The sequence below is a fragment of the Pleurodeles waltl genome, chromosome 8 (assembly GCF_031143425.1).
Source record: "Pleurodeles waltl isolate 20211129_DDA chromosome 8, aPleWal1.hap1.20221129, whole genome shotgun sequence".
In the NCBI taxonomy this organism is placed as follows: Eukaryota; Metazoa; Chordata; class Amphibia; order Caudata; family Salamandridae; genus Pleurodeles; species Pleurodeles waltl.
Window position 1 is genome coordinate 126,250,391 of NC_090447.1, and position 27,897 is coordinate 126,278,287.

At 41.8% G+C, this 27,897-nt stretch overlaps 1 protein-coding gene across 2 annotated transcripts in view; it reads right to left on the reverse strand.

Moving 5' to 3' along the window:
• The window catches only part of NARS2 (asparaginyl-tRNA synthetase 2, mitochondrial), a 402,607-nt gene that overhangs the window by 307,687 nt on the left and 67,023 nt on the right, over positions 1–27,897 (reverse strand). For both annotated transcript variants that reach the window (XM_069203933.1, XM_069203932.1), the window contains exon 6: positions 5,847–5,947. In XM_069203933.1, the coding sequence (XP_069060034.1) occupies positions 5,847–5,947 (101 nt within the window). The remainder of the gene's footprint in view (positions 1–5,846; positions 5,948–27,897) is intronic.

Here is a 27,897-nt window from a genome sequence, read left to right on the forward strand (position 1 = left end):
GTTTGAGACTGCTTCTGAAAGTTTCTAGCTGATGAGGCCAAACCAGCAGCCTGAGTTGTGGCTCTGCTCTGTTCAAATCACTCTAAGGAGCTATCCACTTTTTTCCCCAAAAACTTTCATAAGCAGTCTCAAACGCAGTATACATTAAGCAGCACTTGTCCCACTCAGACAATATTTCCAGCGTGTTCTTTGACGATACAAATGCAAGGGTCAGCCAATGACTGTTAGGAGTAATAGCACTTCTCCTTGCCGGCCTGCACCATCTTCAAAATCAGCTGCATTGTTTACAAAGCCTTCCCAAAACGGTGGAATCCATCACAAATCGTAATGATTAGCCTTACCTGGACATCTCCTGAAAATTCCGTGGCTCTACAAATTAGGCACCAGGAGAAGAAACCTCTATAAGATGGTGCTGGCTTTCATTTGCTCAAAGCTTGTCAACTCACCACTGGGTAGATTGTCCTCTGTCCCATGCCACATTAATGGTATTTGGAAGGGCCCTCTTTAAGGGCAATAGAGAGTCCTGCTTAGTTGTAAAAATATGTACAAGAAGTTGGATATGGCTGGAATTGTGTGGAATGCCAATCACAGTATCTTGGTTGTCTTACAAAGACAGTCATATGGGGACTGCTTCACCGACCGCACGCCTTGATTGGCAGGAAATAGCATCCTGGAGCAATATTCAGACTCTGCTATTTGGAAATCCAAAAGAAGCCGTATGCTGAAAGCTTGGCTTTAGTCATCATCTGCAGGATACCCCATCAACGGGCATCTTAATTTGATACAAAAAGGATACGTAATTTTCTAAGGGCCTCTGGTCTGGTGACCTCCGTTATCGCAGACTGCTCTTCCCTGAGACAGTCTTCAGACCTCTCATTTGCAGTCTTTCTGATAGGATGGCCCACTGGAGTAGGCAGAATGAATGATTCCAGTCTCTGCTTTAGAGCCCTGATGCCGAATCGGACTTTGAAGGTGCAGAACCAGGAGTCGCAAATATGGAAGTGATCAAAGAAGTAAGACACAATGGAAAGAAAAATGTAGACAACATTGAAGGAGGCGATGGAGGGTGTGTCTCAGGGCAGGATGTGCTAATGGCGGAAGCCACCAACTTTGAGATGGGTCCTACAGCATAGAGGAAACTGCAGATACAGCAGAAACTCTCATGGGAAAAAAGAATTACTTTATTTTGTCAAAAATAACCAACATGACGTTTTGACGAAACAAGCTGCTCTGCTGTAGTACCAGAGGAGAGGAAACATTTCTGAGACTGATGCCAATTTCAGCAAAATGGGTCCACTGAGATGAGTTAGAATTAATGGGCTCATGCCTGCATCAGGTTACATTCACCGTGAAGCGAAGGGGACAAAAACACACCTGTTTTTTCTATTGGGCTGCCACCATTTTTATGGGGGTGTTCCCTTCAGATGAGAGAGCAAGATTTTGATTTCAAATGAGACTACTTATGCTAGGCCATGTAACACTTAGCCTCCACTGCTCTTACAGCCTTTGTTTGCACGAGGGAACAAACAAAACTTAGGCAAAGTCATGGTTAGACCCAAGGCACCACCAGCACTAAAATGCAGATCAATACTGGAAATCTGGCATCTGAAACTAAGGTAAGGCTTAAAGGCCAGAATGCTTTGGACAATACAAACTACCAATTTGAAGTGAAAAAAACTCAACAGCTCTAGATTCCTCATCTTTGGCATCTATAAACTGAGAACTAATGTCACCAGCAGCATATGGTACTTTCCTTGACCGGTTTTGTCACTTCTACCTATGCTCCAGTAGCGCTACCTGGTGCCATGGAAAAGCAGGAAAATCGACCAGCTTACTTTGTTTCTGGGCAACGCCCAGTCATTCTGCAAACACTTGGAGTGGATCCCTGCTCCGCGAGTGCCCCCTTTTTGTCTTCCCCGTTTAGTCGGATATTCTAGTCCATTGTAATATTACTCAAACCCAGGTCCTTAACTAACAGATTTAACTTGTTGAGAATGAAAATAAAGCTAATGACAGATCTCCAATTTAAAATTAAAGCGTTTCAAATGTTTCAAGTTACTTTTTTTATGCAAACATAATTTATTAATCTGTTAATATTTAATTTTCATTGCGGACCCCCAGAAGGTCCTTAAACTACAGGTTAAAAACCGCTAAGTACACTACTGCTCTGAAATTGAAATACTAATTGCACACCGCAAACAGCGCCACGAGACCCTACGGGTGATTGGCCGTGCTTTAGAAATTACTGATCGAATGATATTCTAATGAAACATTATAATAATACTAATGTTGCTTGATTTGCTACACCCTACCATACACAATAGTCAACAACAATCGTAATCCTGAGAGGCAGTGTATGAGTTAAGATACTTGTTCATTTGGATAATGAAAGAAATTAGGTTATTAGTTGAGGAGTGTAACTACCCCCAGCAAGAAAAAAAAAACAATCCTTTTCAAGGTAAAGTACTAAAGTCACTAAATTAACCTTAGCTGAACCCTGGTAACTATGGCACAGAGCAGACAGGATTAATGTAGGGCAATGTGCACAGCATACAAGCAGTACCAAAACAGCAATATAGTAAAAAAACGACACAATAAAAATACCATACTGAATTAGAAAAAGGGAATAAAAGATTTTCATTTTTAAAGATTTACATAAAAATAGCACCAAAAAGCTTTCTTTTCTAACAATTGTTAACTGGTTGCAAAAGATGAGAATCTAGGAATCTAGGTGTGATTTGAGGCCAACCCCAAGGGTGGGTAAGATATAGAGGTTTGACCAGGTTTCACCCAGTCAGAGGATTTACCTTGGGGCGTAGGCTGAAAAAATTCAAGACCAAAGTCTTCAGTGAGGCAATGCAGCTGTCGCCGAAAACCGCACCACAAGGTTTGAGAGCAAAAAAGCACACAACGAGCAAAACCTAAATCTTCAGCCCAGCAGCAAAGCATCTCATTTGGATCAGCTTGCTTGGTTTGACCCAGTCCTACTGAGGTCTTTGAGGCCAAATATTTCTAATTGACAGATTTCTGGAGCGGTAGGAGAGTTCCAGCTAGACACAGCCAAGGGCTCCGGGACCTGAGGAACAGCACTTAGGGGTCATGACTCACTCCAGCAGAGGTCACCAGCAGGGTCCAGGTCAGGACCAATTGGAGCTTGTTAGTTAGGAATTTTCAAGAAAGGCTGCCTATACCTTGTTGGCACATATAGCATAAAACAGGATGGCAGCCTTGTGCCCCTTGTAGTCCACTTTGTTGTCCTGGGTACAAGATGCAGCAGGTCTAGTCCTTCAGGGCTGCACTCATGTCTCAGACAGCAGGTTTATTCCGCTCCGACCTTCCTCAGGTCAAGTAGTTTTCTGAGAAGGGTACGGGAGATACCAACTCTTTATCAGACACTAGCTTGTGGGTGGGCTGTCTCCTCCCTAACCAATGGAGTAGAAGTTCCAGGGGTTACCTTAATCACGTTTGTAGCATTTTGGGTTTGTCCTACTGCAAACAATCTCATAGCCCCCCTCTGTGCCTAAATCTAAGATGTTGAAGTCCTTCTCCTCTTGTACAAAGCCTGCGTGCCCACCCAGAAGTGAGGCCACAGTGATGAGCAACTCCTCCTCTGTGGTCACTCCAAACCACTTCTAGCGGCAGCTCCCCACTGGGATTAGTGTCTGCCTGACTGAGAGAACAAAACAAGGGGACTGTCCAGGTGTCATCTGCCTGTAAAAGGGGTGGTGGCTTTGAAGTAAATTTAGTTAATGTCCAGGATCCTACCTAAATAGTCATTCTCCCATTGTAACAAAAACACCTCCCCACACCCAGGCCTTCATGTCTGCTCTGGGAGATGTTTACATACCTTATCCTGGGCTTAGGCACTCAAAGGGCTGCAGCTAGAGGATAATATAAATTAGTCCCCAGAGGCTTCAGGTAGGGGAAATATAACTTTCTAAAAGTAAGTTTTCCTTAATTAAATTTCCAACGTCACCAGTGAATATTGCTTTTAATGCATTTAACAAAGAGTTCTGGAATTGAATATCTAGATGTTTCGTACCAAATATTGTTTTACTAAATTGAATAGTGTATCCTGGTGTTTCTCTATGCAACAGACAGCCTTGCTACAGAGAAAATATCTTTTAGTTGGCAGTCATTGTAAGAACATGTTTAACATTAACTCTCCTCATATCCTGTATTTAAATGTAATGCACCCTCTTGTATGAGCTACAAAGCCTACAGAGGGATGACTTAATATTTCAAAAGAACATTCAGTCATGTCAAAGGGGTTTATATTGACAGGTAGAAATATAGTGTTCTAGTCAGTTAGGTAGGCCTAGAGCCATGTTTGCCCTGCTACTGCAGTGGATGCCACTGGTAGCATTTAGTTTACAGGACATGGGTACACCTTGTACCATATACTAGGGACTTATAGTTATGTTAAATATGCTAATTAGGGCTATGGCAATATGACCGTGTTAAAATGGGGGGCACATGCACTTTACTAGCAGGGGTTGACTGCACAGAGTTTTATAGCACAAACAGACAGGGACAGGGAACAAATCTGGGGGTGCACCACACAAAGGATGCTAATTTCCTACAGATATGGTCTAGGGTCACTTATCGGGGTTTATGTGAGTACAATAATATGACTCTTGTTCACGAATACACTACTTTGTGCTAGAACATATATACCAAGCATCTTTTTGTGAACAATTTCACAGCTGCTCATCCCAGTGCTTCGCTCCTCAACCCAAGGTCTATACATACAGAAAGTATATTTATTTCCCGAATTAGGGTGCAAAGTCCTATTTCAGTACTAATATACATGTTAACAAAGAAATAAGCACAGCACCCTCTTCATTAGATATACCCCAGATACTGTTCAAGGCTACATGTTTTAAGCTGCTATGATATGTAGCATCACTAAGCAAATCCAATAAGTGATCCTCCAAGTGTCAACAATGAAAGATGTCATCTAAAACATGCATCATTTGTGTGCATGATTTAAACTCCTTTATTTCCAGTTCTCTTAGCAAACTCCCCTCTGAACCATTTCAAGCTTAATTTTCACATCACAAAGGAAGAAGATGCAAAGTGTTGCTTATTTGCTCAAGAAGCATATCCATTATGGTGACCGTGATACCGCTATCTGCTCATGGTGTATGCTACATACTTTCACTTGACAAATAAATGTTTCAACAACAAATATAAAAATCTAATTCTATTGATGGTCTTAGAATTTCTCATGTTGCGGAAATTTTATATCTGCAGTCTTACAAATGTTAAAGCACTGTTTCAGAGATGATGATTAACTGCCTCTTCTGCCTAAATGGGTTTCTACAACATCTGGCATAATGTGCACTAAAACCATATCTCAATAAGAAGCTTTGAATATTATGCACCAGCAGTGTTCCACTTTTCAAATCTTCTTTGCAGGATCAAATACCTTACTGTGCCCATCAAAAGAACACATAAGCCTAAATAGTAGTACAAAGGATGCTATTATCAAACATAATTGAGTGTGCAGAGGCCCGACACCTAAAATAGCCAGTACAGACCACATAAAATACAAATAAATAAAATGTATAAGCCTGCAGGTTGAAGAGCTGTATCTCTGGAACCCAATGTATTGGGGTACTTGCTAAAATGTTACTCTGCATTGATGATTTGTTTTAATTTGTGGAACCAATCTCAGGTATGTGTCTACCTCCTGCCTGAAGATGCTTGCTATGAAGTCCATTATAGCAGTAAGTGTATATTTTCAATTATTGGACACATGAATTCGTTGTTACAGCCATGTAGGACTTCACCAATAGCAGGCACACAGAAAATTAATACAAACAAACAACAGAAGCTCTTACCCAGTCATTACTTCCAAATGCAGCTGCCCAGAGACTGTTAGGAATGTAGAAACATTGAAAAAGTTTGGATTGTCCCCAGATTCGTTGACTTTGCTTGTTGGCTGGATATAAGGAATGGATATGATAAAATAATTATTATCTGTGGTTGGTAAAGTGGAAGAGAAACAAACAGATACAGATGAAAAGATCTGAGGTTTGGGGTTAGCAAATTTTACAATGACAGCAGAAAAACAGTCATATGCCACATATTCTAAGGCATATCAGTGAAAATGCACTGGTGATTTAAGAAATATTGTGCTGTGAAATCAATTAATGTAGAACAATGACATTAAGTGTGGTCATAATTAAGGTAAAAAGTCACTAATGCAGCCAGCTGTGGGCCAACATGACTTTGATACCCCTGGGCTTGTGTCCATCACTCTTCCTTTTGCTGAGTGGAGCAGATCTGTGACTACTCAATTGAAAATTACATATATAGTGCACTTGTGACCTCTTTGAAGAAGGCAATGACGTACATGTGGTCAATGTCCCAATACCACAAGACAACCACACTCTTGATAAGCAAACGTGCCTCAATAAGAGTAACAAGTAAAGAACTTTTAAAAAACCACAAAGGTTTGTTGCTGCCATAAACCCACAGATATGAGATAACCTAAACAGATCATCTTTGACACCAAAAGTCAAAGGACAAATGTGTAAGCACCCTGAGAACAATAAGGAAACCGTATGAAAAGCAACAAAAGTCATGAGTGATTCGGTCAGCATCAAATCATAACTGGAGGAAGCAATCAAAATACAATTTTATTTACAAAACATATAACCAACCCTCAAGCTATCTTGGACCCGGATCTATGACTTCCAAGAAAAAGTTTACAATTTGTAGAATTTTGTCTATTGGAAAATAACACAAAGTCAAACATAAACATTTGGTGGGAAGGGGTGGTGATTGGCTATCCAAGATGGCAGGCATCAGTCGGCAGTACTCTGCAAGGCACCCATTAAAATTATTTTGCTCTACAGTAATCTCTCCTAATGCAATGCTACAGTCTCATTATCTGGTGCTGCTGCAGGAACGTATACCCCAATTTCCTGCTACGAGTGACCACTGTGTGATCGTGCAGCCAACTGGTGCTGTTTGATCTATGTGGCCTCGTCCTCCTGTGCGCCTGCTGCTGCACTAAGTGTCATCTGTCGACAAAGACATCAGGACTCGAGATGGTATTGTTGCAGAGGAGCTGGGGGATCCGTACGCTTCTCTGCCCATCAGGCATTAAGGCCAGCATGAGATGCAGACTGAAGCGGTGACATGAAGGCTATGGACCATGTCGTAAAACCTTGAGGTGACAGCTCCGAGATTATTTGTGAGTGTGGGCGCTTGGTGGAGATTTCAGGAGTGGGTAATGTTGCCCCAGCCATCCTCCTCTCTCACTCTCTACACTGCCTGGCTCAGCCTAGGACAGCTGAGGCAGGCTGTTCTGGGATGGACTTTGAAGTTGGCCTTGTGCTGGGAGAGATAGACAAGTGGTGTGGCCTGGTTCCTTGGACTGTTTGACGGACTGCACCCTCCGTAGCATGCTTTTCCAGTGATCGTACCAGCACCACTGCAGCCCCACAAGGTTTCCCATGATCCTTTCATGAACAAATGAAGGAACATTGTGGGTGCTGTTGCTGTCTAGAGTACAACATCCTTCCCCCAACTTGTCTCCCTTGCTGTATAGAAAGTAAGAAATATAACCAGGTGGTATTATATTCCGGAGTCGCTAAGCTGTCTTCCTGGAGAGCCTTGCATTCCCTCCTTTCCCCATAAAAACACATGAACATACCCCATTGAAGCTATTTGACTGACAGAATAGTCCGCAATAATGGATGACACAGACTGGAGTAAAGATCTTAACTTTGAACAGCACTATTCGACAGATGGTCTCTCAAATGTCTCTGGGATTCAATTATCAGACCCACTGATATCACCCTTTAATCCTAGTTTCTGATTGCTTGAAGGAGAGAGTGATCATTGAGGGCTGGTGGGTCTGTGAAGGGCTTCAAACTAGTACTAGAGGCATAATTCCAGTGATCTGCAAGTGACTGTTGATACTAACTGACGTGATATCAAGCTCAAGGATAAACACGACTAGCCAACTACGCAAAGTATTATGAGTAAATATTCACACTCGAACACTGGAACGACACCATACATCAATACAGCAGCCCGAGACTGCCCATGGGTTCTCACAAGAGACATCCACAATCTTGTAAGCCATACAGTTATCTAAGGTGTCATTAATAAACAAAATTAGCGGTTAGCTTAAATGTCTTTTGTGGATTGTGGAGGACAATGAAGGGCGTACATGCAGAAATAAGTTATAATTTGTAGTGTCCTGGAAGGCGTGGAAGGGTCTTGCCCAGAGCACTTTCTGGAAAACTGGCTACACTTGTTATCGACTGATAAACATCTGCTGGCTTAATTATCCCTCCCTTATCCTCTCAACCTCACCAAACAAAGTCAATTTCCAGGCACGCACATTCTTTTTTTCATGCACCTGAAGCAGCCTGTGAAGTGGCATGTTGTCAGACCAAACAACTCAATATCCCCCTAGAGACCCCTTGATATTGAAGAATGTGCCCGGCCTGGAGACCAGTGTCCTCAAGGCCAAAATAGACACAGATCCAGAATCACAGAAGCCTCTACCATCTTGCCAGGTGTAGTGAAGGCTCAGATGCTAGCCCTCTGCACCACGACAGATTTGATTCATTTTTTTGCTTGAGTAGCAAAATGCTTGGACCATCCAGATTTCTTAATTACAAGACTTTGGGGGCCTGGGATTGCCTCTGGTGGAAATGAGGGGGGCACTGTGGTTGGATGGTAATCTTATAAAAACCCAATAATCAACCCTTGGAAGCCTTTATGGGTTAGTCAGACTCCTGTTCTGTTTAGAGTTATAGAAGAGACTGGTTTAGATGTCTTTGATCGAAGGTGTTTGATTCCTGTTCCATTTTGGCCATTCTGCAGTGCTATCTTACGACAGATAAAGATGGCCTTTCACAGGTGTTCCATGCAGGGTTTATTATAGGGTCTAAGTGCACAGCTATTCTGATCAGAAATCAGGGACCTTTGCACACAACACACATATGGCACAACAGGCTGGGGAGATAAGTGTTGTATCAGGCACACTGAATGGTAAGCCACCATTCATACTGAGCATTTAAACTTCTCTGCTCACGCCAACCATTCTAGACATCGCTGGCAATCGGTTGTCACAACTTCTGACAGTTGGTTGGGTCCTGGGCACGGATTTAAATTAGGTAGTCTGCTTATTGCTTGTCTGAATGAGCCAATGATGTTAATTTCTCAATAGTAAACAAAACTGGGCAAGTTCCTTTAGGCATCACGGATGCCTGTTGTTGGTTTCTTCCCACAGAACTTTATTAATCATTTTATTCTGGGGTCTATAGGTACCTCCCAGATTGGATGACATCCTGGTTCCAAATGCGATATTAAATAATTTGGCATGCTCCTGCATTCTTGCGAGGACATCTCGGATCATTCCTAGATGGAACTGGACAGTACACTTGTGTTCAAGGGTGAGAAGGCAGGGGTGGCGTTTAAGTGCATGGTGGCTAACTAATGCAGAGTTTAGAATTCATATTGTGAACATTGCAAACACATTCTTTGAGAGAAACTGGTATGGTGGAAACTCCTGGGTAGATTTGGGAGGCATTTAACACCATAATCCGAGCATATATTATTAGTTACATCGCAGGTAAAAAAACACAACCAAGCAACAGGGGGTAACTGATTTAGAGATCCCCGTCCCTGCTTGTGATCTACAACATTGAACATAAAAAATCTGTACTTCAGTAAATCATGCTGAATATAGATCAGGTGGCATGGCTTGGCACTCGGAACTGCATAGACCCATAAGGAAATAAGGCCAGTAAGACTCTGCATTGGTTGAGTCATAACAGAGCAGGAAGTGGCTTCATTGCTTCAATACTGGATGAACAAGATAGTTCTGTGATTGGGCATGTGACATAGTGTAGACCTTTGAAATGTGGTAGCATATTTGGCTGGAAAGTTCCTACAGAATAACCTTTGTTCAGGAGCAAAGATAAATAAGACTGCAACATAAAGGGCCCAGGTGACAGCAGAAAGTGCCGGCGGGATTTACATCATAAATGTACATTGTAATAAAAAATGTATACCAACCAATAAAAAGAAAGAGTTCACATCATAAACACGCCCGGCAGTAATACAATATGCAAGGTTAAGCAGATACCACATATCTCTCTTACACAAACAAGAATGTAACCATAAAAATACCATTCAGCCAAAAAGCTTTTGTGGAATCCCGTCACGAGCATCTTGTGGACAGCCAATACCATAATTCATGGGCAGAGGAAGATTTTGACTAGTAAGACATCTTCGATCCAACATTTCAGAAGACTTAGGTTAATAGAAATGTTAATATTGTCAATAGCAAGATCAATACGTTGCACCTCCAGATTATTCCTAACAGTCACTCTATCAGATCACTTACAACAACACATCTTGGCCACACATTACATATTCCCATCGCTGACCAATGGAAACACAAAGACCCTAACTTTCACAACCTACCCTGGATGTCTAAACTTGGACAACCCTTTTCTTAACAATAAAGGGTCTTTTATGCAACACAATTACTCACAATACTCATGTGAAATGTTCTCTCGTTATCAAGTTTTTTTTTCATGTTTATGTGCTGCATTAAAGCCCTTGCCTGTAGGCTTGGCTCTATTGCACACTTGGACAACATAACATTAATGAGTCAAAGATTTTACCATCCAAAAAGTTCAATGGTCGAATACCTTGCTCTCTTTCATGAATTCAAAAGTAATCTTACAAATAGCTGAATGTGCCCAACTGTGGTAAGACAATGATAAGTCTCTTATGGCATCCACACAACCTGACCAAGACTTAATGGCACTCCACCAGGATTTTGTTGAAACTTTCCACTTTTAAATTGGATTGTGGATTATATAATGAAGTACGTAAATGCTTGACTCCACATTTGTCTAGAATAGTTTTCCTAACAGAGGAAGCAAATTGGACCACATTGTTAGTCATGCCTTCACTGAAACACCTTCCCTCATGAAAATATCTTGAAAAAAATATAACATTAGACTTGAAGCACCTGTAACTTCAACGCACCTAGAAAGATGATCCACCAACACAATTAAATATCTCATGGTATTCGGCAGAACTGTTAGACCTGGCATTGCTTGGCATGGTTTCCCCCTACTTTTTTGCTTTCTGACCTCCTGTTTTGACTGTGTATTAAACTCCGCTTTTGCTGGCTTTAGGACTCAGTACACTTTTTTACTGCTGACCAGTGCTAAAGTGCATATGCTCTGTGTCTAAAACATGGGAACACTGTCTTCTCCATGATAAGCATATTTGATTTACTACTACATCTCTAGTAAATGGCACTGTGTGTGCCCAGGGCTTGTAATTCAAATGTTACTAGTGAGCCTTCAGCACTGATTATGCCACCCACTATCACAGGCTTTCAAACATGTCTGTAAACTAGTTTGCCATCCCGACCTGGTCAGTGTAACCACTTGCCAGGCCTAAACCTTCCTTTTTTATAACATGTAAGTCACCCCTAAGGTAGGCCCTGGTTAGCCTCAAGGGCAGGGTGCAGCGTATTAGAAATAAAAATTGGACATGTACTTTTGAGTTTAACATGTCCAGATAGTGAACAACTCAAATTCGTTTTTCTCTATTGCAAGGACTATCTCTCCAATAGGCTAACATTGGGATTACCTTGTAACATCTTTAAGCATAATTTCCAATTGGGACAAAATAGAAAAATGGAGTTTAGGGTCTCTGGACCCACAATTTAAAAATACATCTTTTAGTAAATTTGGTTTTTGAATTGCAGCTCTGATAATGCCACTTTTAGAAAGATGCAAAAACAACAGATAATGGACAGAATGCAAACAAATCAAACATTCAACCCCAGGCACAGATCTGGGTTTAACCCATCAGTTATTTTGCTTTCCATGCCATTCCAGTTTGGACCCAACCATATGCAAATCAGTCTTGACCCTGTTCTGCATGGGAACAGTCCAGACCGAACTGCCAGGCCATTATCCTCCCTGGACCAAAAAGAAGCATTCTGGGACCGGTTTCAGGGTCTCACCCTTAATTAGCCAGGCTAGCTTGAATCTGGTGGCATCATTTGTGCTTGTTTACTTTTAGAAAGATGGCATTTTCTTACTTTAGCTATTCTGTGTCTTAGCCTGCATCTGAATACACATCTGGGTTTAGGTGACAACTACATTTGTGCATTCTTTCCAGACAGCCACAAACTGGAAGGGCTGGGTGTGACAGGGGATACATCTGGATATTGAGAATCTTCCTGGGCAGGGAGAGGGAGGTAGTTCACACTTTCATCTGAACAGGTTGTGTCCTGCCCTCACGCAAATGGCTGATAACCACATACTGCTAGTCTGTAGCCAGTACTGGGTTAAAAGGGATCCTTGTGCACTTCAGAAAATTCTTTTGAAGCTACCCCTTCATCAAAGGCCTTTTTAGGTATAAGTAACGGGCCTCTGACACCATATAGTAAGAACATTTCTGGACTGAGGACATTCTACCAGGAAGAAGGACTGTGGTGCTGTCAGGAGGGACTGCCACTTTGCTGTATGTTCTGCTGTGCTGGCCTTCTGCTTCTGGCCTGGGAATGAGAGGACTGGATCTAACTCTGTACATCCTGAAATCTAAAGATCCTCCAAGAGCTTGACCAAACTTGCCTCTGATATCCCTAAGACTGCAGGAACTAAAGACGTCACCTGCATCTTGTTACCAACTTCTAGGCTCCTCTACTGTGAGTCCTGCTCTGCCAAGTGGTGCCACATATAGTCATGGGCCCTTGAAGATGAATGTGGTGATGCAACATAAGAAATGATGCATTGACACCAGCGCTTCACTTGGAACCGATGCACCCCACTGCAGAAACAACGCTTTGCTGCTGCCTGCACCAAAGCCACGGACACTGCTTGCCAACTGCATGACTCAACTAACCCGACTTTCAACGCAGCCCGACACATCGGAACAGGTACACAATCACTTCTGGACACAGACGCATCAACGTCAATGACCGATCAAGAAGCGACACATCACCTGCAATCGTGACATTATCTTTCTCAATCTCAGAGAAACATATTTTAACTCCTCTCAACCTCCTAGTCGTAAACCCAATTGTGACTTATTTTGACCCATCCTGTAAGCATTAGCAGTTTTATTGTAATATGGTCTTCAACATACGGTTGTAGTGCAGGAATATATGCTATACTTTGTTTAACTAATTCAAAGTTTTGTTGACATACACAACACCATATTAATTCACTGTCCTATTTTCATCCATTCCTGTAACACTCAGTGACATCACAGAACTTTTCATAAACCTGGGTATGAATGTAGTCGATCTTTGTGGGGCAAGGTGCCTTTACGATGCCATCAACTAAACCTGGCCTGGGCATGACTCCCACATTTGATAACACATGGACTATATATTTTATTTCATTTATGCCAAAGATACATGTGTCTCCCCCCTTTAATTTAATGACATGTTCTTGTGAAATTGTCAACACTTTGTCAAGAAAATAAATTTCCTTCAAAGCAGGAGTTAAAGGCGGGAAGCTCAACTACGGGTGTATTAATACTTGTGCGGTCTGCATTAAAAAATGCACTGCCAATCAGACACCTGATTTTGGATTGAAATTTAGATATGTTAACAATAACAGAAACTTGGTTAACTGATACCATATGCAAACTATTAAATGACTTTATGCCAGCAAGTTATTCTATATTTGAGGAGCACTGTGTTCATAAGTGGGGGGGAGGGGAGAAGGTTAGCAGAAATTATTAAGGAGGCAAAGACAGCTAAACTAATTTTCTTATGTTCTGAGCCACAATTTGAAGCCTCAGTAATAAGATTTGTGGACTAAACCAGCACTGATTACAGCTGTGCAGTTATTTACTGTCCTCCCAATGCCCCCATAGAATCCTTGAACAGTCTATCAGAGTTTTTAATGCTGCAAGGAATGATTAGACACTGATGTTGGTAGTACTGGATTTAAATATCCACTTTAATGACCCCTCAGCACCAGGGGTAGCCAGAAGGTTGGATTTGACATGTATGGAATTGAATTAGGAATTCTGCTGACCACTCACATAAATGGACACTGCGTGGACATAGTGGGCTCCATGTAATCAAATTGTCAGGCACTGGCACCATTTCCACTGACAGATCAGTATTGAACGCATTTTTTCGGTAAGGGAGACAACCACAGAATAGGGAGCTCATCTGCAAGGGTAAAAGTTAGAAATGGAAACTGGAGCCAGATTTCAGGAAATGACCTGCAGCAATGGGTTCCAAAGTGGGACTGTGCAGGAAACAACAGAGCAGAGCAACACCTTGAGCTCCTTCAAACAGTAGTAGAATAATTAGCCCCAATAAGATAAATTAAGATAGGTAATAGACATACAAAAAGGTGGTGTACAGAGGAACTAAGAAGAGTGAATAATACTTTTTGCAGAGGGAATGGAGAAATGGATATGATCCAAAATGTAACATAGAATGGGTGATTGTAAACAGAGAGTATACAAAAAAAAAACAATTAAACAATCAAAAGCTACATTTTACTGTGAGGGACTACTATAAACACCTAAGCTGTCCTGGGGCATACTCTCAGTAATTAAGGAACTATGTAGTCCTACAGTAAAGGAATCAGGTATGGATTATGAGACTGTCCGGCTCTCCGGCAGATCCACTACCGGCTAGACTCCATGAGGAATATCTGCAAATTGATCTCAAACGGATAAAAGTGATTAAATATCCATCTGTAAAGGAATGGTTGGTCCCAGACACATTAAAAACTCCATCCGTAAACCCAATGCTAAAAAAGGCAGGTCTGGGTTTAGAAGGTTTTGCAAATTATAGACCAGTCTCACAACTACCTTCTATCAGTAATGTTACAAAGTGGGTCTCTAATTGGCAAAGGTATGCAACCTGTCCAAGTAGGGACCATAATCCTAGCCAGGGTAAGTTACAACACAACCTAAATTATCCTGTGCTCATCCTCGGGTAGCTTGGCACAGAGCAGGCAGGCTTAACTTAGGAGGCAATATGTAAAGTATTTGTGCACAAAACACAGTGAAAACACCACAAAAGTACTTCACACCAGTTTAGGGAAATAGATAATATTTATCTGAATAAAATAAGAACCAAACAACAAAAATCCAATATGCACAAGACAAGATATCACATTTTAAAGGCTTTGATGAGTCTCAATCCTTAAGAATCAGTGGTTGTATCCCTTTAACACACAGTACCTGGGATGCATCAAAAATACCGCGAGAGCGCCAGAGGAGGGGATGGCGAGAACAGTAAAACGATGTGTTGATTTTTCCAGTGCAGCAAAGGCGATGTGTCGTTTCTTTCCACAGTGCCAGGCGATGCATCGGTTTCCACGAGCGTAGCCTTGGTTCCTCACTGCGTTGTGGGGATATTCTGATGCCCGGGGACGATACTTGGAAAATTCAGAACACGTTGGAGACACAACAGACACTGTGTTGATCTGGCAGGCGATGCAGTGATTTTTCTGCCACAGGACAGGTGCTGTGTAGATCCGGCAGGCTTTGTTTTGAATTTTGCAGGTGTTGCATCGATTTTCCAACATGCAGGATTTTCTTCTCTCTGGTGAAGTCTTTGGTAGCCCTGAGATTTCAGAACAGGAAGCAAGCTCAATCCAAGCCCTCGAAGAGCACTTGTGGAGGAAGGCAGAGTCCTTCCAGCAGAGTCCGGGGTCAGCAGGCAGCAGCGCAACAAGAAGGCCAGCAGTCCATTCAGCAAAGCAGTCCAGATAAGTCCTTTGGGCAGCCTGGCAGTCCATCTGACACAATCCAGTTGTAGGTACAGAAGTATCTGATTTGGTGGGGTCAGAGACACAGTCTATATACCCAAAAGTACCTTTGGAGCTCAATAAACACCAAAAAGTGCACAAGTTAAGCTTTCAACCAAGCCCTGTCTGCCAGGAGCCCTGTGCGGGTGTTATCAGTCCTTTGTGGGAGGGCAGGCCACTGGCCTTTGAAGTATAAGTGAGAGACCATCCACCCTTCCTGCCCAGGAAGACCCATTACTATGCAGATGAATGCAGATGCAGCTGAGTGTCCTTTGTTTATGGCTGTGTTCGTGAAATGCACAAGGTGAGCGGTCAACCAGCACGGACCAGATGTGGATTGGAGACAGGCTGTAAGGCACAGAAAGGAGTAAGTGCAGAGATGCTCACATTCTAAAAGTGGCATTTCTAAAATAGTAAGGTAGAATCCAACTTCATCAGTAGGTAGGATTTCTCACTACCATTCCAACCGTATCAAACATAACAAGTCTATTTATCTCAAATCAGAAATTACCACTTGAAAGCATATAAGGGAATTTCTAATGCTGGTCTATGAGAGGAGCAGGCTTCACTGTAGTGAAAACGACTTTGGGGGTTCTTCACTACCAGGATATGTAAAACATATAAGTACATGTCCTGCCTTTTACTTACATAGCACTCTGCCCTATTGGTTATCTAAGGCTTACCGTAGGGGTGACTTACATGTCAGAAAAGGGGAATTTACGTGTTGGCAAAAAGGTTTTAAATACCAAGTCGAAGAGGCAGTGAAACTGCACACACAGGCCCTGCAACGGCAGACCTGAGACATGGTTAAGGGGCTACTTATGTGGGTGGAACAATCAGTGCTGCAGGCCCGCTAGTAGCTTAATTTACAGAATCTGGGCACATCCAGTGCACTTTACTAGGGACTTACAGGTAAATTAAATATGCCAATTGGGTATGAGCCAATGTTGTCATGTTAAGGGGAGAGAGCACAAGCACTTTAGCACTGGTCAGCAGGGGTAAAACTAGAGTCCTAAAACCAGCAAAGCTTTGGGGTGACCCTTCAGAGGGCTATTTTCCAGCACAACCCCCCTCCAAGCCCCCTAAAGCCAGGGTATACTATTCAATACCATGAAGGACTTCCCTGCTTAGGGCAATAGAACATGGACAATGGCCCACTACTGCAGGGGTACTTGCTAGTTATATGGTTTTCTGAGCTCAGTTGGGTCCCTCTGTCTATACCCTATGGGGCCACTGAGCTGACCCATGGGGAATACTTCTTCTCACCTGTGGACCACATCTGTGAAGCTCTAAACTTAATTTGCTTGCAGAAGCATTCCAGTAGGAAGACAGTACAGACATGGCCAACAAAGGGATGTGGCCCGTTTTGCTCCTTAGATCGGACTTCTGTCCCCAACCCAGGAGAAACTCTGTCCATAGGCCACTAACAGCTGTCAATGTCAAGAGCCAGGCCCCAGGCCATCCACTGCTAAGTGGAGGCTCTAGGAGGTGCCACCAGGTAAGCTTATCCTCCAACCTTGTTGGTGTATTTTTTAAACCTATTGTACAAAACTTGCCATCATATATAAAGGACATGATGCATATTCTAAATATTCTGAATGATCTCGAATGGGAGGAAAATATGTTACTAGTTACTTTAGATGTGGTGTCTTTATATACATGTATACAACATGATGTGGGCTTGGAAGCAATAGAGTGGTTTTTAAATAAGAAATCTGTGAATCTTTGGCAACATACAAGAATGCTATTGGATATGACCAATTTGATTCTTAAAAAAATATATATATTTTCAAGCAGAACTGGTTTAGACAGAAGCAGGGGTGGCCCTGGGCTCCAGGTTTTCCCCTTCTTATGCAGGTCTGTTCATGGGTCTGTTTGAGGAGAGGTGGGTCTGGGGCCCTGGTACAGCTCTATGGCAGATGTATATATTGTTTTGGGGACGTTACATCGATGACTGCATAATGATTTGGGCAGGGAGTGTTGATCAGTTGATGGAATTTTGTGAATTCTTGAACTCTAATAATATGAATGTTACATTTACATATCACTATAGTGAGAAACAGATAGAATTTTTGGATGTTAAATTGATCATTGAGAATGCTCGAATACAAAGTAGATTATTTCGTAAATCTACTGCATGTAACTCAGTGCTACATGCGGAAAGTGCACACCCCAAATATCAAGTGGAGTCGATTCGTTATGGTGAGATAAGGGCACGAAGGAATTGTAGTAAGGATGTGGAATTTGAAGAATGTATTGAGGAGATGGGCAAACGGTTTGAATGAGAGGTTATCGGAAACAAACAATTAAAAAGGCACAAGAAAGAGTAAGACGGGTGCCGAGGTACACTACTCTTAAGTCTAGGCACAATTCCACTGGTAGTCAGGAGGAAAATGAGGGAAAGGTGAGATTAATTACGGATTTCATGGAGAAGGCTCAGGTATTGAAGAAGTATGTTTCAAAACATTGGCATGTATTATATCAGGATGAATGTTTGAGAGAATTTGTGGCAATATTTACTTATCGGAAGGAGAGATCATTGAAGGATATTCTTAGCCCTAGTTTCCCCAAAGTAATTCCTAATATTGATTGGTTATCAGCTCGGAGAGTAGGTTTTTTTTTAATGTGGAGACTGAGGATTATGTAAATGGGCTTGCCACGGCAAAAAAGAATTTTCGAATTAGCTGGGAGAGACATTTACCATTAGATCTAGTATCAACTGTAATACATCTTATGTGGTACATTTCGTCCTATGTAAATGTGGACGATACTATGTTGGAAGCACAATTCAGCCTCAGAGTGAGAATTGGGGAACATGCAAGAGCTTTAGCACAACAGGATGTCAGGTATCCATTGGTGGCACATATGGTGAATTGTGAGTTTCAGAACACACGAAATGGCTTTGAGCTCTTTGGTTGTGAACATGTACCAAAAGATCCGAGAGGGGGAAATAGGGAATTGACATTAAGGAAGAAGGAAGCAACATGGATAATGCATCTTAGAGCGGTTGAGGAAGAGTTAAACACAGATCAGGAATTGGAATACTTTTTGGGAACATAGGTCCAGGAATAACCAATATGACAATTCGGAATTAATATTATTACGAATAGGATTGATCCATTGTAATTGTTAATGACCACTGTATTTATGATTGTACACATGTATGTTTATGTTTACTACTGCACTTTAGTTAACATATATTATCGTCTAGGTATTATTGAATGTAAGATTAATTTAGGGTGCAAGGAATTTGAATGACATGAGAATACATTTGTTTGATTTTTTTAATAATAACATGGAAAGATTTTCAAGCTGCCCATTCTGGATCAATTATTAGTATGGTTTACGAGTAAGAGGAAAAGGGCTTAAGACTGATTATGTAATTGTTAATGGTCGTTTATACCATTAGACATCGTCTTTCTATGTTTTTCATTTTGTTTATTCTTTTTACTTTACTATACCTTTATTTCAGACCTATTCCCTTGGGATCGACAAGATCAAGTCCAATGTGGTTTAGGACATGACACTCTTACTGACACACTCTGTTTTGTGCGGTATATAAGTGGGTTAGTATCCTTAACGGATTTAAATATGGAGGAGTTAGAGTGCTTCATATTCACGGATGAACAACTTTAGTTGATATGACCATTGCGGTTAATTTTATTGAGTCCTCTTTCTATTTTTATGGAGGACGAGTTCCAGAAGTCCACTTTCTATTACCATGCTGGCCTGGTTATATTGGGAGCCAGACGGGACGGCGCGGATAGCGCACACGCGTCCGGTTACTAGAAAAGGAAAATTGGAACGGAGCTGCTGGCATTTATGCGGTGTCGAGCAAGGATTATAAAGAGGTAATTACAGGAAACAGTGGAGTTTGCGGGGCCACATATTATGGAGCTCCGAGATTTACACTTACTTTTAGTACACATTTGACTCAGTCTTGAGGATACGGACTACAACTAAAATTTACGGCACTTTTTGTATTCGAATTTTTGTGGAAAATGACGATGGAAGGCATCCTTTTGAAATAATGCTTGGCACTAATAAATAGATGCTCCAGCGCATAGACGAGGAGACCTAAATTCGGATACTCGTTAACCATATATTAGGTAACTATAACTATAAATTGGATTCGAAGGTGGTAAATAATTGCGTTGGCCCTTATTCGCACTGTGTCAGTAAGACTGGTTATGTCTTTCACATACTAACAAACAAACTATTGTGCTTGTGATCTTTATATGGGACAATTTAGTCCTTGGTGTTAGAGAGTCGGTGGTACATGACAATATTTTTATTAGGTTCACAATGGGTGTGTCTTTACACTAACAGTTTGTCACTCGGTGTAGTGGAGTACAAATTGAAATTGGGAGCATGAAGTGGGGTTTTATTTTCTATTTGTAACTGATTGTTAATACAATGGACTTTAGAATTTATGAGGTTAAGTTGTTTTTTGATTACTTATGTGGCTCTAACATTTAATAGATTTTGTATTGAAGGTAGCGACCAAACTTCGGCCCTGATGAAGTCGTTTGACGAAACACGTGTTGGCTGTGAGGTCTTTCTAAAAAAGAGAGATGAATAATCAATGACTGGGATTTCATTACGGCTGCTAATTTGATTTAACAAAGAGGATGAACTAATAAGACTGGACTAGGAAGCTAATACGGAACTTGTCTTCTCTGTGGACTAATGTGGACTTACAATTTTGATTTGTTAAGGAATATACAGAGACACATGAATCAGGAGTGGAGATTTGATATATATATATATATATATATATATATATATATATATATATTTTTTTTTTTTCTGAATTCAAGACTGATGCAAGATTTATTTGTTGGGACTTCCTTTACGTTTGGTAATATTTGAATAATGCCTCTCTCTGATTACATTAATGATGAATTGAAGTACATATTGTGTGTTAAAAAATTGTCTAAATTTGTTAAACGTGTGCCACAGTAATGTTACATGTAAAATTGATTGACTAGTTAATCAATGTAGGGGGTTTTAGGGTGTGATCCCCACTGGAGTGCACCGGTGGAGTTATATGAGTTGAACCAATTTAATTCAGGATACTTGGTGCGCCACCTCTCCCTTATGAATACACCCTTTTTCTGGCAATATGAGGTCCTCCAGCCTTGGGACTGGTAGGGAGTTCTCCATGGGCTCCTTAGGTTTCCCTGCCCTCTGAGGAGTCTCAGAGTGGGTGGAAGTAGCCCCAGTGGTCTCGCACCCTACTCCCACTCTACCTCCCTCCAGTTCAGGGGCCGTACCCTGACACTGGTCAATCAACCCAGGATCTGTACTCTGAGGCTGAACAGGGGACAGTGGTGAGTCCTCCCCCACCTTGCCCCTACATTGGGACTCCTGTACCTTCCTCTGGGAAGTGGTACTTCCAGACAACTGAACTGTTAAGGCGCAAGAGCACAAACACTTTAGCATTGGTCAGCAGCAGTAAAGTGCGCAGAGTCCTAAAACTAGCAAAAATAAAGTCAGAAAAAGAGGAGGGGAAGGAAAAATGTTTGGGGAAACCCTTCAGACAGGGCCATTTTCCAACAAGTAACATCTTGGAACAAGCAGTAATCCAGCAACTATCAACTTATGTGGCAACAAACAAGTGCCTGAAACCACGCACAAAAGGGTTTTTCGGAGGGATATTGTGTCAATCTTAGATGAACAAAGGCTGATGGCAGATATGAACTCACCAACAGCTTTAACATTGCTGGGTTTAACAGTGGTGTTTGATACCAGGAGTCATGAGATCTTACTTACCACTCTTGAGAATATTAATATTCAGAATACAGAAATGGCTCCAAGATTCTCTATCACTAAAATCATTCCAAGTTAAGTTAACAATTCACGTCCTAATTAAGATGTAGCACACGTAGAGTGTGGCAGGGTTCCACTCTGTCACCGTCAATGTTTAATTTGTACCTCACTCCATTAGCCCAGCGGATTAACTCCTTTGGCCGAAAGTCTATTTACAAACGACACACAAATATTTTCCAGATGTAAGGATAATGATCCAAATATGATAGGAAGCTCGGAGAATGTGTAGAGAAAGTTCAGAAATTTACAGATATGAACAGTATAAAGCTGAATGAGTTTTGGGCAATTAACATACAGCTGCCTCCTTACTGGACACCCGAAGGTAAAAGTCCTAGAAGTCAACTCTGCACTATCCCTCAAAGTGCAAGTCCAAATGGTTGCTATAAACTGTCTATTCTAATTCAGTTTTATGAAATTTGTGCTGTATGGATTTGCACCATTACAAAAGGTTACAGTCTTAAATGCATTCATATCATCAAGACTAGACTACTGCAACTCCATTTACTTGGGTCTTCCAGACTACCTGAAATTGTAACTGGCCCAGAATTCTGCAACAAGATTAGACACAGGCGCACAACAGAATTTTCGTATCAGACGGAGTTTACTTAAGCTTCATTGAGAGAGAGAATCTTGTTTTAACATTTTTACATACTGCATAAGGTGGTGTATCAGCCAAGCTCTACAACTCTTAGACAATGTTTCGAGCTATACTGCCCTTCTCACTCCCTAAGGTCAGCTTTTAATTTAAAGTTTGTAACTCCCAGATTTAAAAGGAAGTCAGCAGGAGATGGGTCTTTTTTGGTAGGAGCTGCACAGAAATGGATTGGGCTGCTTGATGGCCTAAAAAGAGTCAGACTACTTGAGGTTCAGAAGAAAGTGGAAGACCTGGCTTTTTCCGCAAACCCACTCACAGAAATTAGCGCATTGGGGTTTGAGTTTATAAACAGTTTTTCTGTCAAGCTGCCCCAGCGGGGTCGGCAGATGCGCTTTATAAAAGAGATAAACATAAGAACTGTGTTCCCGTTCAGCAAAGAACCTCACCCTGAAATACCACTTTGGTAATATCACTCAAATTCATGGTCAAGATTTTCTGAAATATAAAAACTGATGGTATCAGTCCAAATTGCACGTGACAAAATCAACATGCACCGGTAGGTGTCACAAAAGTCGCAAGGAGACGGACCTCAAAGTCAAGTTCAAGCTGATGGTAAGCAGCACGTAGATCTAATTTGGAAAAGCACGTGCAAAGACCCACAGCAGCGAGGAGGTGTGCTACACAAGGAAGCAGGAAACTCTCAAACCAAACAGTACTGTTGAGACAGAGTAGCAGATGAAAGCAAAGACATAACTCCCCCATTTTTTCCTGCTAAAACAGGGGATAACCATAAAGTGGTGGCAACCAGTAATCCCATCTTCCTGCATCACTTTCATAATTTTTGATATTTCTACTTTTAAACTGAGTGGTACATTGCAGATTTTTACCAGACTACACCCCTCTTTAGTTGGTAGTATGTGTGAAATGATTGATTTTTCCAGCTTCATTAGTAAATTATATGTCCAGTTCTTATCAGATTTTTACCATGTGCCAGTGACACAGGGCATTTATCTCCTGGTTTGACGATCATACCAAAATTCGCCTGATGCCACAAACCCAAACAATAATGCACTTTTCCTTTCATTTTTTTATCCTCAAACCCAATTTCTGCTCAAATATTTTTTCCAATAGATCAGTTTTGTTACCGTCAAATGCAGGAGGCAAACGTACTTTTTCAGGCCAAACTTCTTTATAATTTTCTACAGAGATGGTGGTACTACAACCACCCAAGTCCACTAACAGTTCTATATTCTTCTTCTCAATGGTAACAGAAGTATCAGGATACTGGTGCACATTCAGGAAGATGATCAAAATCATTTTGACACTCTACATCTACATACAGGATAATACGTTTTATTTTCTATCCGATTTACCTTTTTTGGCCATCTATGACTCCTAAATAAGCATTGGAAGAACGAAACCATAATACAATTTCAGATGTTGTTTGCCAAGATCCTTCAGGAATGGTGCTGGTGGAATTACAGATTTCATATCAACTAATAAACTGGTAATAAAAAAAAATATTACAAGAATAATGCACATTAAGTATAATTATACAACCGTTTATTCTTAATCTATTTTAAAATGTGCCAATCATTGTTTAAAAGTGTTCAATACGTTTGGAAAAAACAAGCCAATCGCTGCAGATCAAAAAAGTCTATAATTAGGCTTTTCTGTTTTTTGTGTGTTAAGTTTGTGGATTTAAGGGGTGTTTTCCAAGCATTTTAAAATTAGTGTTTATTGGGTTTAATCGGGTGCATAACTCCCAGAATACATAAAATATTTGTTTTTCCAATGCTTATAAAACATGTTGCTGTTTTGCAGTGATTGTTATAACACAAACATTCCATTTAAAGGCAAAGTAATGCAGAGTATTCAGTGTCTTTCTACTCGCAGTGCGTCAAAATTACTTATGGTAGTGTAAAAACACAATCATATATTTTTATATACGTGTGTGTGTGTGTGTGTGTGTGTGTGTGTGTGTGTGTTCAAGTGTGTAGCTGTATATTTTATAACCAAATACGGATGTTGTTTCTCAGGGATCTGAAGTGTCTTAACTTCTGTTATGCTTGCTATGTTTTGTAGACCCGACTAGAAACCATATTGTACAGGGTAGTACATTTGCACACTTCTGCAAAGCATAACCTCGTTCTCAGTGTAAGCAAGCTGAAGTGGTTTTTTAGGGGAAAATAAACTTTGTATTGTATTTATGAATTATGTCATCATCTCCTCAAGGAACACTTGTGTTTCCTTCGTGGAAAGTTCCTGCTAGATGCTCATTAGGCACGTTTTTGCTTAAAGTAACAAGTGTATGCCATATGATTAGGTTCCATAGACTTCTACTGAGAGAGACATATGTAAACTGTTCTAAATGTCACATATTTTAATGAGAGTACTGGTCAGTTGAAATGACAATTGCCTTTTGAGTATTTGCTATGCTGCTTGCTATGTTTGCATTAAACGAATTAGACTGGTGGGCTTCCCTAGGTGTTTTGTTTTATTTTGAACAGATGGTGCATGTGGCATTGGAATGGCCTCACCAGAAAGAAGACAGGGGACTGCTGGGCCAGGCACCACATGACCACCCCAAGCGCTTGAGGTACTTTTCTCCAGGGGAACTGTAGAGAAGAATGGCTCAACATCAGATCTAATGCATTGGCTAAAGTTGTGTGCGTAAAGCTAACCGAAACTTTAGGTAAAGTCTAACTGTATTTACCATGTGTTTTGCATGCACACTCTCCACTGCTTATACTGTCCTGTGATTAATGTATTGTCAAAAAGGTTGTGCACAGATGTCCTGCCAGAAGATGACAGAGTAAATGAAATTGGTTAGGGAGGAAGACTGAGAGGGGTCCAAACAGTAGAAACATTAGTGTGAACTTGAACCCATTAAATAGAACAAGTGGGCTCTAGAAATAGTGTGTTAACATGGAAGATAGGCAGGAGCACCAGGACTCAAAGTGATTGTGACCTGAAGGTTTGTCAAACACAAGGAGATCGTTGAGTGAGTGCATGATACCTCCACTCCCTCCCGCCACAAGATCAGTTAGAAGAAATATCACTGAAGGGAATCCCAACCTGTTTTCTTCTTTACATGGAATGAACTGCAGGCACAAGACCTGCAGACTCCCTCTCTGTCACACGGTTGTAAATGAACTTTAGGAAACGATGATGGGGCAGGACAATTTAAACGTAGGGAGCCCCTACCAAAGGGGACTCTTGCCCATACTAGTGACCAACAATACAGTAAACGTACGTGCAAATATTCATAAGAGTGGGTGGAACCCACTAATGATGATGGGAAGATGTCCTTTATTGATTCGGATACCTTTGATAGAGAAACATTAGCACATTTATAGAAGAAAGTGCAGGAGATTAAGAAAACAGAAATGCTGAACAATGGTGTCCCTTTTTATAGTGGCAAAATGAAACATGAACGTAAGCATAAATCCCATTTGAGGTTTGAGAGATACCCAGGCGGAATTGAAATAGCTTATGGACAGGGTCAGGGCTTGTACTTGTACTCTAACAAGCTTATGCTTGGTTGAGTCAGGTTAGCTGATCCCACCTTGGCCTGAGACATGTCAGGAAAGGATGGACTCTGAGGAAAGGAATTCATTCTTTGCATCTCGTTACAAGCTGGGGAAGGTATAGCAGGCCTCGCGGACCACACCCCAGGGTATCAGAACCCTCCTCGACCGCAAGGAGACAGTGTCCCTGATCCTGCACGACCTCTCTCCTGCTTTCAACACCATTTCCCACCACACCCTCATCAACAGGCTCTACAACATTGGCATTCAGCAAAACGCCCTCAAAAGGATCCCCTCCTTCCTCACAGGACACACACAGAGCATCCGGCTGCCTCCCTTCACCTCTGAACCCTAGGACATCTCGTCAGGTGTACCCCAAGGATCATCCATCAGCCCCACCTTTTTCAACACCTACATGACCTCCCCCCCCCCCTTGCAGACAGTCAGATCCTAAGGACTCAACATAATTGCGTACACAGGTGACAACTCATCTTCTCGCTCACTGAAGACCCCTCCACCACCAGAATCATCTCCTGCAACACCATGACCAACGTAGCCAACTATATAAGAGACAACTGCCTTAAACTCAACTCCGACAAGACAGAAGTTCTGATTTTCAAGATATGGGGCTACAGCTGGTGGTCAGCAGAATGTGGACAAACACCCACAGAGCACGCACACAACCTAGGCATCATCCACGACAGTGAACTAATGGGAAAACACAAATCAACAGAGTCGCCTCCTCCTGCTTCCACACACTTTGCATACTCGGCAGAATCTTCAGATGTACGCCAGTTAATTCCAGAAAGACAGTCACTCAGGCCCTTGTCACCAGCCCCCTCAACTATGGCAACACTCTCTACACCAGCATATCCTCCCAGCTCCTCAAAAGACTCCAGACCATGCTGCAGCCAGACTCACGCTGGACCTCCCCAAACGGACCCACATCAAAAGTCTCCACTGGCTCCCCATCCAGAAAAGATGCCAGTTTAAGATCTTCGCAAGTGCCTACAAAGCTCTACATGATCAAGGATTGGCCTACGTTAATCATTGAGTAAACTTCCACCTACCCGCAAAACACCTCTGCTCTGCCTCACAAGCCCGTGCACACACCCCACCGCATCCGTAGCATCCGCAGCGGGGGTTGCTCCTTCTCCTACATCACCACCAAGACCTGGGACAACCTACCCCTCCATCTGCGTACAGCACCCTCCCTGGCGGATTTTGGGAAGAAACTCAAGACGTGGCTTTTAGACAGGGACTTCGTACCCTCAGCGTCCAGATAACCCTAAGGGTGACACTGCCGTGCCCGACTATTACCAATTACTTGACTGATTGATTAAAGTCAAAGTCAGCTCCACGGTCTGAATGGTCTAGTTGACTGGCACTGCAGAATAAGACTAATAATGGCATTTTATGGGTATGGCTGACCAGAGTTTTAAAATACAGACAGAGCCACTGAACAGTATATGTAACATGCAATGGGACTCACACAGCATAGACAGCATTGGATATAGGTGGAATGGGTGATTAACTCTGCCGTGCGTCCCACCTGCTGCTGTTCACTGTGCAGCCTACGTTCTGTAGCCTGTGAATGGACAACGCTTCCATGACCAGGTGAAGGAAAGCAAAGCCATCAGTAGTGCCAAAGATAAGCCAGTTTATGGGAGTAGGCAATGATGTATTGTCTGTGTGAATGAGCATGTATGAGAGAGTGCACATTGATGGTGGCCTGTGCATGTGCCCCTCTCTCTGTATAAATTGTTTTACGTCCATTTTTATTTTATGTCCATTCCCTTCATTTGTGAGGTCCAGGCGTGTTTTGGGTATCTAAGCACAGTTGTGGCATTCCTGATGACTGAAGTCAAAGTGGTCTGCTGCGGTTGCATTCAGCTTTGAGAGGACACGAAGAGCGTGAGGCTGTCCGTGTGTGAACAGCTGGGCGGGGGCACGTAACAGGCATTTGCAAAACCCAATAGTGTCTACCGCAGCATGGTATTATTTCAACTTCCTGTAAAACCGAAATTTAGGGAATTTGAATTCAAATTGTTTTAGTAGCAAATTTCCCTTAATCCTACCTCAAATGGGGGCGGGGTGCAGTGAAAGTATTGCATTGTTTCACGCATGCCTTCAGGACTGTATGGAA